At 46.7% G+C, this 18,583-nt stretch overlaps 1 protein-coding gene across 1 annotated transcript in view; it reads right to left on the bottom strand.

The window, feature by feature from the left end:
- The window catches only part of LOC134936129 (complement C3-like), an 828,079-nt gene that overhangs the window by 721,989 nt on the left and 87,507 nt on the right, over window positions 1-18,583 (bottom strand). Inside the window, exon 5 of the mRNA XM_063931046.1 lies at window positions 16,254-16,345. Coding sequence (XP_063787116.1) covers window positions 16,254-16,345 — 92 coding nt within the window. The remainder of the gene's footprint in view (window positions 1-16,253; window positions 16,346-18,583) is intronic.

Genomic DNA, 18,583 nt, shown 5'->3' with positions numbered 1-18,583 from the left:
TTTCGGTGGCCGCATTAAGAGAGTCCGCTATCGAGCACGATCGGAACATCATTAAGCACAGGGAGTCACAGGGGGATAAGCTGATGACAGTAAGTATAAAAGCCCTGACAACGAAGCCGCATCAGCCAAAACCCCAGACCCCTGATGGTAAGTCGTATGTAGTAAAATGTTATAATTGCCAGAGGGAAGGACATTACGAACGGAACTGTAATTATAAAGGCACACATAACGTATATCGACGCACTAGACCAGAACATGACTCACAGCATAACACGTAATTGGGATCAGGGATCGCATAGGAGGAATTATGAGCCACACGCAGGGGAAACAAGGAGGTACCCACCTAGGAGGGACTGGCAGACCTCTGGAAATTCTCAGCTACCCCCCTCACATATTGTAGCTGCCAGCGCGCTGCGGGAGGGTCACAACATACAATAGGGGTTAGGCCACACCTGTAGTCTGCAGCCAGTGAAGTTAATTGCTAGCCTTGGAAATGAACCTGAGGTTACAGTTGATGTAGCTGGTAGATCACTACCTTTCCTTGTAGATACAGGGGCGGCCAGGTCAGTGTTAAATTCAACGGTAGGTATGAAAACCACGGGTAAAACAATTTCAGCAATGGGGATAACAGGAGTAGTGCAACACTACCCTTTAAGTAGACCAGCGGAGATTACGATAGGGCCTTTGCAGACCAAGCACTCCTTCTTGCTAACTGCATCGGCTACGACTAATCTACTTGGGAGAGATTTATTGTGTAAGATGAGGTGTGTCATATATTGTACTCCTGAGGGTGTCTTCTTAGATATACACAAGAATCACATTCAGGAAGTGCAGGATATGTTAGACACCCCACAAAGGTTGATGTCACACTCTGCTGTTATAGACAGATGTCCATCCAAGGTAGAGGAAATGATCTCCCAGATACCGGAATCCCTCTGGACCAAAGATGAACAGGACACTGTATTGATGGCAAATGTAGCTCCTGTAGTAGTGCAAGTAAAAGATGGTAGGATAGCTCCAAAAATCCCACAGTATCCTCTGAAGCCAGAAGTAGAATTAGGAGTGTACCCAGTCATAGAGCGCTTGCTACAACAGGGCATCCTAGTTAGGACGTCCAGCGCTGCCAATAGTCCCATATTCCCTGTGAAAAAGAGTGGGGGGAGGGGTTACAGGCTAGTGCAGGATCTAAGGGGGATAAACAAGATAGTTGAGAGCCAATTCCCCGTAGTGCCAAAATCCAGCTGTCATCCTCATGCAAATTCCCCCTACTGCAAAATTTTTCACTGTCATTGACCTGCTTTCTTTTCGGTCCCTCTGCACCCTGACAGCCAATATTTGTTTGCATTTACATACAGGGGAGTACAGTACACCTGGACTCGCCTACCCCAAGGTTTCATTGACAGCCCAAGTATTTTCTCCCAGGCTTTGCATGACTGTTTACAATCCTTTCAACCTGAAGGCGGATCAGTATTAATACAGTATGTAGATGACTTACTGCTGTGTTCAGATTCACTCGAGTCGTCCTTGAAAGATACGAAACAGCTTCTGTTTCACCTTTCTAATACGGGACACAAGGTTTCAAAGGATAAGTTACAGTTGTGCCAGACCAAGGTAAAATATTTGGGACATTGCTTGATACAAGGACTTAGACATCTCACCGCTGATAGAATACAGGCAATTCGCGACATGACTCTGCCACAAACCCAGCAGCAGATCCGCACCTTCCTTGGAATGTGTGGGTACTGCCGAAACTGGATCCCAGGGTTCTCCATACTGGCTTTACCTTTGCAGGAAATGGTCTCCTCGAACAAACCAGATCGGAGCTCTCACACAGATGAGTCCGAACTGGCATTTGAGAGACTTAAACAATGCCTATCACAGGCACCTGCATTAGGCATGCCAGATTATGGGAAACCCTTTGAGCTGTACGGTACGGAAAGTGCTGGGTGTGCGGCAGGTTTCCTAACCCAGAGACATGGTGATGCCAGCAGGCCGGTAGCTTACTACAGTGCACAGTTGGACACCGTAGCGCGGTCTCTCCCCACATGCTTGCGAAGTGTTGCAGCGATAGCTTTGCTAGTGAGTAAAAGTGAAGACGTAGTGTTGGGACACAACCTGACCATTCATACACCCAGGGGTGTATTTATGGGTCCGAGCGCCCCTGGCAAAGTAAAGGACTGGTGCCCCAACCATATTTGAAATAGGGAAGGCATGTGTGCCAAAAAAGGGGCGTGGCCACTCAATAGTACCCCAATTCAAATTACACCACTGTAGTGTGCCTTACTCACATTACACAGCACAGTAATGTACATTGGCCCTCATTCCGAGTTGTTCGCTCGGTATTTTTCATCGCATCGCAGTGAAAATCCGCTTAGTACGCATGCGCAATGTTCGCACTGCGACTGCGCCAAGTAACTTTACTATGAAGAAAGTATTTTTACTCACGGCTTTTTCTTCGCTCCGGCGAACGTAATGTGATTGACAGGAAATGGGTGTTACTGGGCGGAAACACGGCGTTTCAGGGGCGTGTGGCTGAAAACGCTACCGTTTCCGGAAAAAACGCAGGAGTGGCCGGAGAAACGGTGGGAGTGCCTGGGCGAACGCTGGGTGTGTTTGTGACGTCAACCAGGAACGACAAGCACTGAAATGATCGCACAGGCAGAGTAAGTCTGGAGCTACTCTGAAACTGCTAAGTAGTTAGTAATCGCATTATTGCGAATACATCGGTCGCAATTTTAAGAAGCTAAGATTCACTCCCAGTAGGCGGCGGCTTAGCGTGTGTAACTCTGCTAAATTCGCCTTGCGACCGATCAACTCGGAATGAGGGCCATTATTCACATTATGCTACACAGTAGTACCCCTTATACACATTATGCCATACAGTACTGCCTATATCTATCTATCTATCTATATGAAGGCGTGCATGCTCCTGGGAGAGTGGGCGTGGCCTCACAATTTTATATTATGATATCAAACTATAAATATATAATCACACGCCCTACACATGCACACACACACAATTAACAGCCTTAAACACAATACCTACAGTAGTTCTTCTTACACATAATGTCCCCAGTATAGTGTAAGATGCACATAATGTCCCCCAGTATAGTGCCAGTTACACATAATGACCCCAGTAGTGCAGTGCCAGATACACATAATGCCTCTGAATATAGTGCCAGATACACATATGCCCCCTCAGTGCCAGACACTCATATGCCCCTTCAGTGCCGGACATTTAAATGCCCCCACAGTGCCAGACACACGTATGCCCTCACAGTGCCAGATACATGTATGCCCCCACAGTGCCAGATACACGTATGCCCCCACAGTGCCAGACACACATATGCCCCATGTTGATTTTACTATTTAAGGCATCACTTTTAGGTAGATTCACTTTTAGAGGTGGCAGCTATTAACCCACTCCCGTGTAGTTCCTCGACAGCAGGGATGCCCATTAATGATCAAAGAATGCAGCAGCAGCAGCCATTGTAATTGGCACCGGGGTCCACCACTGCACCACAATACAGACAAGAAACTCTAAATAAACTACACCTCCCAGTAGCCACTGCTTCATGCTGTGATCATTACTGGGCATCCCTGCTGGTGAGGAACGACACGGGGGTGGGGGGATAGCTGCTGCCTCTAAAAGTGAATCTACCTACTGCCCGCGGGTGGCACCTCTGGACGGCGCCCCTCCTTGGCTGGCGCCCCTGGCGAGTGCCATCCTGGCCAATAGGAAGATACACCCCTGCATACACCTCATGCAGTGTCAGCCTTACTGAACTCTGCCCAAACCAGACATGTCTCATCAGCACGGTTTACAAGGTGGGAATTAGCACTAATGGCCCCTGTAAACATCACTATAAAGAGATGCAGCGCACTAAATCCTGCAACTTATCTCCCAGGTGTGCCTGGACAGGCACAAAGGGTGGAGGATGAGAATGATGGTGAAGGAGGATTTAGTATAGACACTGACACACATGATTGTATGGAATATCTGAACCAAACTTTCACTGCAAGACCCGACATTAGTGACAACCCACTGGAAGGCGTAGATCTTACTTTTTACACTGACGGTAGTTGCCACAGACAGACGGACTCGGGAGACTTGTGTACTGGATACGCAATCGTAGATGACAGAGGTATCATAGAAGCTGAGCCCCTGGGCCCACCGCACTCAGCACAAGTTGCTGAGCTGGTCGCCCTAACCAGAGCGTATGAATTGGCTAAGGGTAAGTCAGCCAATATATATACAGATTCTAGGTATGCCTTTGGAGTAGGGCATAATTTCGGGGCCCTATGGCGCCTCAGAAATTTCATGACGGCAGCCGGCACACCTGTAGCGCATGCATCCCATATAAAAAGGCTTCTAACAGCGATACAGGAACCTGACAGAGTGGCTGTTATCAAATGCAAAGCCCACACTTACAGTCAAGACCCAGTGTCACTTGGTAACAGCCGGGCAGACGAAGCTGCTAAATCAGCAGCCAGCACCCCCATACAGACAGATAGCACACAACTGATGGTATTCAATACCGTCAACACACAAAAATTAAGAGAAATGCAAAATTTGTGTTCTCCACAGGAAAAGGCAGTCTGGAGGTCAAAAGGATATGGCCAGGAGTCCTCAGGACTCTGGACAGATGGACAGGGTAAGCCATTAGCCCCCATAGCATATCTTCCAAGCTTAGCTGAGGCGGCACACGGTCTGACTCATCTGGGCAAAGAGGGTATGTGTAAGCTGGTGAGAGCCTACTGGTGTGCGCCAGGATTCTCTTCTCATGCGGGTAAGAGAGCAATGACATGTCTTATCTGCTTGAGGAAGAATATTGGAAAGTCAATGCCAACAGAACCATCCCATATCCCACCAACAGACGGCCCTTTTCAGGTAAAACAGATTGATTTCATACAGTTGCCACCCTGCAGAAATTTAAAATATGTGTTAGTTTGTATTGATGTGTTTTCAAATTGGGTAGAAGCGTTCCCCGCTGCCACAAATACTGCTACGTTCACTGCAAAGAAAATTGTGCAGGAATTTGTGTGCAGATATGGTATCCCTAGGATAATTGAAAGCGATAGGGGTACCCATTTTACAGGTGAAGTCTTTCAGGTTATGTGCAAACTGATGGGAATTAATAGTAAGCTGCATACTCCGTACCGCCCACAGGCGAGTGCGAAAGTGGAAAGAGTAAACAGCACTATTAAGAACAAGCTGAGCAAAGTGATGGCTGAAACTGGATTGTTATGGCCAGAAGCTTTGCCACTTGTATTGTACAGCATCAGAACCACTCCCAGGTCCCCCCTTAACCTATCACCCTTTGAGATTCTTTTTGGTCGACAACCCCATGTAATGATTGACCCCCAGGATGATTTGAAATGCAATAATGAGGTGACTGTAAAATATTTGGTTAAGATGAGCAAGCAGTTGAGGAATCAAAACAGAAATCTAAAGCTGGTGATTCCTGACCTACCAAACAGTAATTGTCATGACATTGAACCTGGGGATTATGTAATGATTCGAAATTTTCTACACTCAGGTTGCCTCATTGACAGGTGGGAAGGACCGTACCAAGTCTTACTAACCAGCACGACAGCATTAAAGGTTGCCGAGAGAGAGACTTGGGTCCACTCGTCCCACTGTAAGAAGGTCGCTGACCCAGAGAAAGCCTGTGACAAAGAGCAGAGTGTAGAGGAAATCGTATCACTGGAGTGCCTGTTCTGGGAAGGTTGAGAGGCAGGACTGTTGTCACGGCACCTGAGCATGGAGAACTACAAGACCAGAGGCGGTTGTCGCACCAAATTTCTTTTTCCTTTTTATTATTTTCTCCATCTCCCATTACCCTCCTCCCCCCCCCCCCATCTTGCTCCCTTTTTCTCTCCCCTTAACAAGATGGACTTACCCCAAGAGACTGCATTCCGGGTTTTCCTGTTGACCCTGTTGTTGACCAGAGCAGTCTGTTTTGGTGAGAGTACCAGAGAGGTCGAGAAAGGATCTGGAATGGGTTCTGATGGCAAGGACGAATTTGTAGAATTCCAAGAGCAACACATCCACCGAGCAAAGGCGAGTATCAGAAAACGATCTGGTAGTCAAGAAACTAGGAGGCACTGTGAAGGGTTATTGGCTGAGGAAAATTGTATTTGTAGAAACTGTGAAAATATAGTTGAGGACGGGTGCATCCAGAGATGTCAGTCCAGCCTTAATATCAACATGGACCGTCATCCATTGAGTGATTATCACTCATTAGTGGGTAAGGTTTTAAACCAAACAGAATGCTGGGTGTGCTCACAAGTACCTCAAGGTCAGAGCAAGTCAGGACTAGTACCGTATCCTTTAACAGTAGATGAGGTACTTGAATTACGGGGTGGGAGACCGGTGGACAAGAAATTTAATATTTCTAGGCCCCCTAGTTTGAAGCTCCACCAGTACCATGTAGATAGATCCTTAGTATGTTTCAACATTTCCAATTCCCGAAAGCCGGGAAATTGGGAAGTGACATGGAATAACCAAACCATGGCATTTTCACACAGAGCCGACAGAATACCCGTAGACTCTGAACTTATACGCCAAATAGCCGACGGTGGAAGGTATTTTCGGTACAGGTATACTCTAGGAAGTAAGACCATGCGGGTTGGAGAAGTATCACCAGGGTACTGTGCGCATATCATACAGCCTTATACGTGTACTACACAGATGAGAGAGTTAGGGATAGGATTTTTCACTTGGAAGGTTTGCAATATGGTAATGTCATATTCTATCCCATATGTTCTCCCCGATGATGCATATTTAATATGCGGGAGGAAGGCGTATAAGTGGCTTTCCCCAAACTCAGAGGGATTGTGTTACATTGGAAGAGTGTTGCCAGAAGTAATGACCATAACCCATGATAAGATGAAAGACGTTCACCGCAATGCTCAAGCTCCTTATACTCATACTCACTATGAACACATCATTAAGAGACACCTTATAGATAGGACAGAGCACGCAGCCTCTGATTTGATCCACGAATCCACCGGGATTCAATTCCTTCTCGCATTAGACATCACCCGTACCGCCAGAGGAATTATAAATTATAGGTAAATCCACGCGCTAGCGAATCTAATAGATAATATCACCGAGATGTATGATGACACCTTCAGGTATACAGGGAGGGAGTTGCAAGCTTACAAAACGGAACTGATCCAGCACAGGATGGTTTTCAATTATATCACAGCGGTGACAGGCGGGTACTCTGTCACTTTGGCAACTCAGTATGGTGTGAAGTGCTGCACGTACATTACAAACAGCACTGATGACCCAACCGAGGTCATAGATCAAAAGATGGACGATATCTTGCAGTTGAAGTGGGAGTTCCGGAGGAGACACAACCTTACCCTTACTGCTGTGAGTAATGAACTGACCGACTGGGTCTCATGATTGAACCCACGAAATTGGTTCTCAGGTTTAGGAGAATGGGCTCAAAATGTTATCGTGAGTGTAGGAAAGTTTCTCCTTTGTATCCTGGGAGTTGTCATAATGATTGGTTTGATATTTAGGTGTGTTCGAATTTTAACGCGGTGCAAGCGCGGTACCAAATTGATGAGTTTGAGGAGCGGGGGCATTGTTACAGCAACTGATTTAATTTATGACCCATCAATAGAAACAATGTTGTGATAAGACGTGATTCCACGGTCCGTTTCTTTCACCCGTTTCTCCTTTGTTTTCCCTCAGCAAAAACACACCCATCCGGAGAAGACTTCAATCAACACCCAAGAATGATTACGCAAATGTTATGGGAATGTATTTTTTGATATGTTTCTTATCTTCATCTCTACAACCTTCAGGTAGTGACACACATAGTCGACAGGTGATATCCACATATTAGCATTCACATGTGTTCCCCCTCCATGTATCATCAACTAAATGTGCACCCCATTTGTTGGAACAAGAAGCCGAAAAGAGCTCGGTAGTGTTTGTTGGCCCACTTACAGACCCTTAATACGGGATGAGAAGGATTTAATGTATACTTCGCAATACCTCGAAGCTTATCTAGAACATTTACGGCACGATGATACATGCCCCTCAGACACGGATTTCATACATACATGCTTTTACTATCCCACTAGGTCATACATTTCCCGCCTACACCTCTCCTCCTAACATCCACTCATCTATGGATAATGTATTGTATATTTTTATCCAATCATCTGTAGATATTGTATTGTATATTTTTCTGTTTAATGTTTAGATAGTGGCAGTTATTGTTGACTGCCAAAGGGTGGACTGTCAAAGTCGAAAAATATTGTAATGCATATACCCTGTACTAACCCCATAGACATGCTCGCTGCGCGTGCACTCAGTCCGCCGTGCATGCACATATCCGCAATTTGCGTAGGATCGCTCCTGCGATCATGCGCGTGGTATGGGTATTTACGCGTGGAGTTTGTGAGCGCGTAGAGGGTTATTAGAACATTATATATTTAACCCAAATATTGTACATTTTAGATATAACTCCCTTGCACCACATCAGCGAGTATCAATAGTTTAAACAGTTCCAGGACTAAGGGATTCGCCTTTGCATGATAGGAAGGGTCAGATAAAGGTTAGAAGGTGATGTCTAGTATCCAGCTGTAGGGTATTTTAAGGGTAACATTCTGGTGTTGGTTAGAGAAAGATCGCATGTTCCAGCGTATAGTTATGTGCAAAAGTAGAATATAGATATTAACTGTATTTACTGTATATTATGTATGCGGCGGGATTCCAGAGGATACCACCCACAAGAGCAGTTGGGGAAAGATATCGCCCATCTTTTTAAAACAACCTATGACCTTTCCTGTAATGAAAAGACACATCTCAGTGTCCAATGGACAATGAGATTACAGTGACCATTGTATTATGTATGTAAGTTGTGTATAAAAAGCTCATTGTTGCCTGGCCGGTCAGAAGACTCTGAACGCTTTCTACCTGACAAGCGGAGGACCGTCCGGGTTGCGCTTGCGAACATTCTCACGTATGTACATTCTATGTAGCCATTACTCTGTTTTAGATTTATCTTGTTAGCCTGTAGTGTATGATTTGTACTGTTTTACCTTTTGAAATAATCCACGGTGGCCTTTGAACCCTGTGATTTCAACTACAAATCGGTGTTGTGTCCTCACTTTCCTGCAAGGGTTTAAAAGCATATTTAACTGTATAAGGTTTATAAGCATTGATAAGGTGTACGCACTGCGGGTACTTTATACCGTCAGCGCTACTTAAGGTTTAAGGTATAACATCGTTGCAGTACTTTGCTGCTAAGGGTTTAAAGTGTAAACATATCAATACATTGTATCTGTTATGATTCCAGCACTCTGGTCTGAGGAGATCTTATTGCGAGGACCGGAGCACTGGAACGTAATGCTGGGGAAGGGAACGGGAATGGAAAATAGCCCCTTGCGCCCTAACTCCGTTGTCTCGCCCGTGCTGTCAGAAATCCCCTGCGAGACTATGGTTGCTTGAGCCCATGGCAGCCGCGTTTGAAGGGCGGATTATGTCTGCCCAACTCCGATGCCCCCTCAGGTCTTAATGGGAGACACAGGGAAATCCGAGACAGGGTGATAACAAGGGGCCCTCTGACTAAACAACCAGGCCAGGGGCTACAAGAAACTAAAAACTAGAATATGTGCGGAAAAACCGCCAGGGAAAAGGACAACCAAAATATCTCTGGTGATCGTTGAGGACAACAGGGGACCAAACGACTTCTTGGGATGGGATGACAACTCCAAGATACAGAACTTCTGAGGACAGGAATGACCGGATACAGCAGGACAGGAACAGACGTTCAGCAAACCAAAGCAGCATGCAGGAAGCTATTACCGGCGTCTGTGAGAAGCACTGGGAAGGTATTTAGCAGGGAGTCCTCCAATCAGCTGTTCAGAGCCTGATTGGTATTAATGCCGTGCAGCTGCCTTGCTGCACGGCCAGAAGACAAGTGTGTGCGTGTGTTTGTAACTAGACCCTGCAACGGGGAACGTGGTCCGCCCGTGGCGTCCCCGTTGCTAGGGTCCGTGCGGCTCAGCGCGCCCAGCGTCTGGCGTTGCTAGGAAGCCGGCGGCTGAACGCGCACTGCGTCCCTAGTTGCTAGGCGCCGGGCCGCGCGGACATTGCGGACCCCGGCGCCTAACAGTACCCCCCCTTGAGGAGGGGTCAAGGAACCCCTAAAGCCAGGTTTCTGAGGAAATTCCCGAAAAAATGCCCTCTTGAGCCTAGGGGCATGAAGATCCTTATCTAGGACCCAAGACCTTTCCTCCGGACCACAGCCTTTCCAGTGAACTAAAAAATAAAGCCGACCCCGGGACAATTTGGAATCAAGAACTTTCTCTACCAAGAACTCCTGTTGTCCCTGTACATCCACTGGAGATCTACCCTGAGAGATCCTCCGAGGAAATCTACTGGAAGAAACGTATTGTTTCAACAGGGAACAGTGAAACGTATTTCCAATCTTGAGAGATCTTGGTAAACGTAGCCGAAAGGCAACTGGGTTGACTCTTTTAATAATAAGAAATGGTCCAATAAATTTGGGTCCCAGTCTAGCCGAGGATTGTCGAAGCCTGATGTTGCGAGTTGACAACCACACCTTATCTCCCACCTTAAAAGTGCAAGGACGTCGGAGCCTGTCAGAAAATTTCTTCTCTCGAAAGGCCGCTTTTCTGAGAGCAAGGTGCACTTTTTTCCAAATTGCTCTGAGATGGGAGGTCAATGCCAGCGAGGAGACTGGAGAATGATGAAAAAAAGAATTAGCTCTGGGGTGAAAACCAAAAACTGAAAAGAAAGGAGACCCTTTAGTGGAGGAATGACAAGAATTATTGTAAGCAAATTCAGCCAAAGGAAGAAACTCGGACCAATCATTCTGGAGTTTGGCTGAATACAAACGCAGATATTGTTTCAATGACTGGTTAACTCGTTCGGTTTGCCCGTTGGATTGTGGGTGGTAACCGGATGTTAATGACAGTTTCATCTTTAATGAAGCACAAAAACATTTCCAGAATTGTGCGATGAATTGTGGACCCCGATCAGAAACAATATCAGTGGGCAACCCATGAAGCCTGAACACATGGCGGAGGAACAAAACTGCCAACCCTTGAGCAGAAGGCAATCGGGGAAGAGCAATAAAATGAGCCATTTTACTAAAACGGTCCACTACCACCCATATGACTCGGAATCCAGCTGAAAGGGGAAGGTCAACCACAAAATCCATGGAAATATGAGACCATGGCCTGAGAGGGACACTTAAGGGCATAAGTTGCCCTATAGGCAAGGAACGGAGAACCTTATGCTGTGCACAAACCTGACATGAATAAACAAATTCCCTAACGTCTTTAGAAATACTAGGCCACCATACTGAGCGAGCGACTAACTCCAATGTTTTAGTGATTCCCGGATGCCCTGAAACTTTGTTGTCATGGAATTCAGTTAAAACAGTAGCTCTCAAAAATTCAGGAACGTAAAGACGACCAGCAGGAGTAAATCTAGGAGCTTGATGTTGAAGTTGGTTTAACTGGGTAAATAAATCCTGTGTGAGGCCTGCCCGGATGACCGAAGATGGAAGTATTGGGGTAACAACAGGATTGTTATTGTGAACCGGAAGAAAGCTACGTGACAGGGCATCAGCTTTAGTATTCTTGGAACCAGGCCTGAAAGTGATTATAAATTTGAAACGAGTAAAAAATAATGCCCAACGTGCCTGCCGGGCATTAAGCCGTTTAGCTGATTCAATGTATTGCAGGTTCTTATGGTCAGTCAATACCGAAATAGTATGCTTCGCTCCTTCCAGCCAATGCCTCCACTCCTCAAAAGCCCACTTTACCGCCAGTAACTCCCGATTACCAATGTCATAATTGGATTCAGCAGAGGAGAATTTCCTGGACATAAAGGCACAAGGATGTAACTCCAGAGACTCCGGATCCTTTTGAGAAAGGACGGCCCCCACTCCAACTTCTGAGGCATCAACCTCCACAACAAAGGGCAATTCCGGATTAGGATGTCTTAGGACTGGAGCTGAGACAAAGGCTTGTTTCAGGGCCCGGAAGGATAACTCAGCTTCATGCGACCAGTTGGTAGGATCCGCTCCTTTCTTTGTCAGAGCTACAATGGGAGCAACCAGGTCAGAAAAAGAATGAATGAACCTCCTATAATAATTCGCAAACCCTAAAAAGCGCTGAATTGCTTTTAAATTGGTGGGTTGCGCCCAATTAAGGAAGGCCTGGAGCTTCTTAGGTTCCATCGAAAATCCCTGAGGGGAAATTATGTACCCTAAAAAAGATACTTCCGTGACGTGAAATTCACACTTCTCCAGCTTGGCATATAAATGATTCTCACGTAACTTTTGAAGAACCAGACGCACCTGGGTGATATGTTGTGCCATCGATTCAGAAAAAATCAAGATGTCGTCTAAATAAACGACCACGAATTTCCCTAAGAAGTCACGGAGCACATCATTTATGAGGTCTTGAAAAACTGCTGGAGCATTAGACAGGCCGAACGGCATCACCAGGTATTCGTAGTGACCCGAATGAGTACTGAAAGCCGTCTTCCACTCATCTCCAGATTTAATTCGGATGAGGTTGTAAGCTCCTCTCAGGTCAATTTTAGAAAAAATCACAGCAGAACGTAACTGATCAAAGAGTACAGAAATCAACGGCAAAGGATAGGTGTTTTTAACTGAGATCTTATTCAGGGCTCTAAAATATATGCATGGTCTAAGCGAGCCATCCTTCTTCTCCACAAAGAAAAAACCAGCACTCAAAGGGGATTTTGATGGTCTAATAAATCCTTTCTGTAAGCTATCCTGAACATAGTCATTCATAGCCAAAGTTTCTGGCCCGGACAATGCATATAATCTCCCCTTTGGCAATGCGGCACCAGGAACTAGCTCAATAGCACAATCATAAGGCTGATGGGGAGGCAGAATGTCCGCATTGCCTTTGGAGAATACATCGGCAAACTCCTGGTATTCCCCAGGAATGAGTTCTGAAATGATAGCTGCAACTCTGACTGGAAACGAAATACACTCCTTAGCACAAAATGTACCCCATTGGGAAATCTCCCCGGACCACCAATCAATGGTGGGATTATGAAAGGCCAGCCAAGGGTGACCCAGAACAACTGGAACTGCTGGGCAATGTGTTAGATAGAATTCGATATTTTCAGAATGTAAGGCTCCTACCGTAAGTACTACGGGAGGTGTACGGTGGGTAATAACCCCATTGGAAAGCGGACTCCCATCTAAGCCATGCATGGTGACACACCTATCCAATGGTAACTGTGGAATGCCTAAGGCCTTAGCCCAAGTTAAATCCATAAAGTTTCCTGCAGCTCCACTGTCAACAAAAGCCGACACCAAAGAACTGAGGCTGTCAAATGAAACCTTAACTGGAACTAAAAGAGAGTTATTCGAGGAGATAAGCTGCAGACCTAGGTGAACCCCCTCACAATTCACCTGGTCAAAGCGTTTCCCGACTTGTTCGGACAGTTACAAGCAAAATGTCCCTTACCACCACAGTACAAACAAAGACCGGAATTTTGCCTTCTGGTCTCTTCCTCAGGAGACAGCCGGGAGAGACCCATCTGCATGGGCTCCTCGACATCTTCTGGAATGGAATAAACACAAGGACTTGACCTTACAGATGTTCCTCTTTCAGCTCTCCGCTCTCTGAGACGACGATCAATCTTAATAGAAAGCTCCATGAGTTTATCGAGAGTCTCAGGAGCGGGGTACTGGAGGAGACTGTCTTTAATAGACTCTGATAAGCCGAGGCGAACCTGACTGCGCAGGGCTGGGTCATTCCAGCCACAGTCGTTCGACCAACGGCGAAACTCAGTACAATAAACCTCTGCAGGATTTCTACCTTGTTTGAGAGCGCGCAGCTGACTTTCAGCGGACGCCTCTCTATCTGGGTCATCATACAAAAGCCCTAAAGATTTAAAGAAAGCGTCTACTGACAACAACGCAGGATCCTCTGCTCTTAAACCGAATGCCCAGGTCTGAGGATCCCCCTGGAGTAAAGAAATAATAATCCCAACCCGCTGAGATTCAGTACCAGAGGAAGTAGGTCTTAAACGAAAATAAAGTTTACAGGACTCTTTAAAATTAAAAAAATCTTTTCTATCACCAGAAAAACGGTCGGGCAAATGCATCTTTGGTTCAGGGACTACCTTTGGGGAGGCTCGCAAAAGATCTTCCTGCGACCTCACCCGAAGAGAAAGATCCTGAACCATCTGAGTAAGTTCTTGAATCTGATTGACTAAGAGCTGGCCAGGATTTGGCCCTAAACCTGTCGGATTCATGAGGCCAAAAAACTTAAAAAAAAACTGAATGAGAAAAAATTAAACCCTGTTTAATTTTAGTTTTTTGGTTTGGCCGGTAATAATGTTATGATTCCAGCACTCTGGTCTGAGGAGATCTTATTGCGAGGACCGGAGCACTGGAACGTAATGCTGGGGAAGGGAGCGGGAATGGAAAATAGCCCCTGGCGCCCTAACTCCGTTGTCTCGCCCGTGCTGTCAGAAATCCCCTGCGAGACTATGGTTGCTTGAGCCCATGGCAGCCGCGTTTGAAGGGCGGATTATGTCTGCCCAACTCCGATGCCCCCTCAGGTCTTAATGGGAGACACAGGGAAATCCGAGACAGGGTGATAACAAGGGGCCCTCTGACTAAACAACCAGGCCAGGGGCTACAAGAAACTAAAAACTAGAATATGTGCGGAAAAACCGCCAGGGAAAAGGACAACCAAAATATCCACTTGTCCACTCTCCTACCCGGCACCGCCGAGTTCCGGAGAGGACTTGTGGAAGCGGAACCCTCCGCAAATGCTCCGAAACAGAATATAAAGATAAAGCAGCTGAGCCGCAACATACGGCAGAGCCGTAACTCACGAACACCACACGATATTCTCTGGTGATCGTTGAGGACAACAGGGGACCAAACGACTTCTTGGGATGGGATGACAACTCCAAGATACAGAACTTCTGAGGACAGGAATGACCGGATACAGCAGGACAGGAACAGACGTTCAGCAAACCAAAGCAGCATGCAGGAAGCTATTACCGGCGTCTGTGAGAAGCACTGAGAAGGTATTTAGCAGGGAGTCCTCCAATCAGCTGTTCAGAGCCTGATTGGTATTAATGCCGTGCAGCTGCCTTGCTGCACGGCCAGAAGACAAGTGTGTGCGTGTGTGTGTAACTAGACCCTGCAACGGGGAACGCGGTCCGCCCGTGGCGTCCCCGTTGCTAGGGTCCGTGCGGCTCAGCGCGCCCGGCATCTAGCGTTGCTAGGAAGCCGGCGGCTGAACGCGCACAGCGTCCCTAGTTGCTAGGCGCCGGGCCGCGCGGACACTGCGGACCCCGGCGCCTAACAGTATCACTAACAAGGTTTAAAGGTTATCAATTGTGTGTGCGTGCGCTGTGCGTACTCTGTACACTCAGCGCGGCGTGTGTACGCCAAGTACGTACCACGTACGGGACTCTGTACGCAAATAGCGTACAAAGTGCGTAGCACGTGTATTCAGTCTAGCGCCCATAGCGGCTCCACGGTAAAAGTGTATCTAGAGGTATAGATTTATGGTTTAAGATAATATCGACATTATCAATACTTACCTACTTTTAATGTCTCCTCTCTGGGAGAAGCCCGGAGAGGAGACGCTGCAGGAGACTTCAGGGTGCGGGGCCGGGCTGTGACATCATCAAGCCCAGCCCCCACACCCGGAAAACACAGCGATTCGCGGGTCCGCGGGAAGGGGACGGGGATAAAATTACACGATTCGTGTCATTTTAAACCCTTCCCCACTCCACGGACCCGCGGACTCAGGAGAGTATCTGCCCATCCTGCGTGCATCACTAGGATGCAAGCAGGATGTGGGATACTTGCCTAATCTTCCGGGGGTGCGGGGGGCTACCCAAAAAAACGTGAGCATCCGGCAGCTTCCGGGAGAGTAGGCAAGCATGCTTTCATTCCAAATAACTTTTCCTTCCAGTTTAAGAGCTTTCACCTCCCAGTAAATGTCTGCTTTGCTATGATAATTAACAAGTCGGAAGGTCAGACTCTACATAACGTAGGGGTTTCGCCTCCACTGTGAACGGTTGAGCATTTTTCAAAAACATCTCTAAATAAGTGCATCCAAATCGCAACAGTGCCTTGATGATGGAGTTTTAGGGATTTTTGCACACGCACAGCAGCATGTAAGAATCACTCCACTCCGATAACATCAGCGTCAGGTCCTGTGTGTTTGTCACCCACCTTGCAAGATCACTTAGTTCATAGGTCAGGCTGTTAATGCCGGTTTTGCCTTGTCGCTTAGATTCTTTTTTTACAATGACTTTCTGCGGGGTCTATGAAGAAAAGAGAGAAGTTACATTACATAGGCGCAGTATCAAAACATAAATGAAAGAAAATAACTAAATCTTACTTGCCTACTCTTTTGGAATGGCTGGGAGGCTCCTGAAAATAGGGTGACACTCTTGGCCCCCCCGGGAAAGCCTCCTGCATCCCACTTCCCCCCACCTCCATATTCACAACCCACCACCATCCGCTCACACAAGATATGGGTAGGGTGATGACATAATCTGAGGAAAATCCCGTCTTTGTAGCCCCACCCCCCACTTTATAATACAGGTAACATGGGAATTGTAAGGCGGGGGTGGGGCTATGATGATGCAATTGCGTGTCCAGCAGGAGGCAGCAGTTATTAAGTAGGCAGGTATGAACTAAATCAGTATGTTACTATTGTCAGCAGCATTATTGCAATACAACTGCTCTTGGTGCTCATGAAAAACTCCACACAACTCCAATTTTTTTTTTTGCATTGTTGGCCTGATTTAGTGTCGTACGCAAACATGATGGTACGAGGGCGTTAACGGTGAGCATTTTTTAAAATTGGGGTGTGTCATCCATATTTTGTAGGCGTGGTGAGGCCACAGATTGCATATTCCAATGCATGATTTCCTGGCCCGGGCAGAATGAATACACTGGCCGTCCTGCATAAGTTGAGGGTTACTCCGATGGCTGATGCTTTGCAGATAATAAAAATGCTGCATTCTCAGAGGAAGCAGCAGATCAGAGAAGCTTGCAGGAGGTGTCTATTCGCATATGATGCCTACTGCAGCATTAGAGCATTTACACAAGGGTTGGACGCAGCTGCTGTGTACACTGCGTCCACCTCTCAATCAGGCCCTGTGTTTGCTGTCAAGTGGAGCATCTATGGTCAATTCAGAGTCTCAAGTCCTGCAGTCCCACCTACACTTGTACCTGGTGTAACTGTGTGACGACAATGAGTTCCTACATAGACAAAGGGAACAGAGAGTGCATCATCGCTATAGTTGGCCTCTGTAAAGCTGCAACTATGCAAAGATCAGTCTGAATCCAGACACACCTCCTGCACCTATTACAGGGATGGTGGAGCTGTGTGTTGCTGATGATGAGGGCTATTTAAGTTGTACTGTCACATAGATGCCTAGAGCTCAGCGTATGGGCAAATATCATATAACTCTGTGCACACATGTGGTACGGGTGTAATTGCCCCCCTGGATCAGCCTCAGTGTTCAGGCGAATGGTATGCACTCACGTCTCTGCATGAAAAGATCCTTATACAGTATGACAATGCCCAGAGAGTCTGTCTTCTTCCATAGTGTCACTCAATGACATCATATAGGGTATAGGTGATAAACATGGATTTAAGTTATTGTATGTGGAAAACAAGATGACTAATCAGGTTGTTTCCTGCGCAATCAGAATACACAGGGCCTAATACAGATCTGATCGCAGCAGCAAATTTATTATCTAATGGGCAAAACCATGTGCACTGCAGGGGGGGCAGATATAACATTTGCAGAGAGAGTTAGATTTGGGTGGGTTATATTGTTTCTGTGCAGGGTAAATACTGTCTTCTTTATTTTTACACTGCAATTTAGATTTCAGTCTAAACCCCACCCAAATCTAACTCTCTCTGCACATGTTATATCTTCCCCCCCCTGCAGGGCACATGGGGGGTAATTCTGAGTTGATCGCAGCAGCAAGTTTGTTAGCAATTGGGCAAAACCATGGCCCTCATTCCGAGTTGTTCGCTCGCAAGCTGCTTTTAGCAGCTTTGCACACGCTAAGCCGCCGCCTACTGGGAGTGAATCTTAGCTTATCAAAATAGCGAACGAAAGATTCGCAATATTGCGAAAAGACTTCTCTGTGCAGTTTCTGAGTAGCCCGAGACTTACTCTTCCAGTGCGATCAGTTCAGTGCTTGTCGTACCTGGTTTGACGTCACAAACACACCCAGCGTTCGCCCAGACACTCCTCCGTTTCTCCAGCCACTCCCGCGTTTTTCCCAGAAACGGTAGCGTTTTTTCACACACACCCATAAAACGGCCTGTTTCCGCCCAGAAACACCCACTTCCTGTCAATTACATTACGATCACCAGAACGAAGAAAAAACCTTGTATTGCCGTGAGTAAAATACCTAACTGCATAGCAAATTTACTTGGCGCAGTCGCACTGCGGACATTGCGCATGCGCATTAGCGACTAATCCCTCTGTTGCGAGAAAAAAATAATGAGCGAACAACTCAGAATGACCCCCCAT

The sequence above is a fragment of the Pseudophryne corroboree genome, chromosome 6 (assembly GCF_028390025.1).
Source record: "Pseudophryne corroboree isolate aPseCor3 chromosome 6, aPseCor3.hap2, whole genome shotgun sequence".
NCBI classification, from domain to species: domain Eukaryota; kingdom Metazoa; phylum Chordata; class Amphibia; order Anura; family Myobatrachidae; genus Pseudophryne; species Pseudophryne corroboree.
Note: the sequence above shows the minus strand (reverse complement) of the source record. Positions and strands in the feature narration are given on the sequence as shown.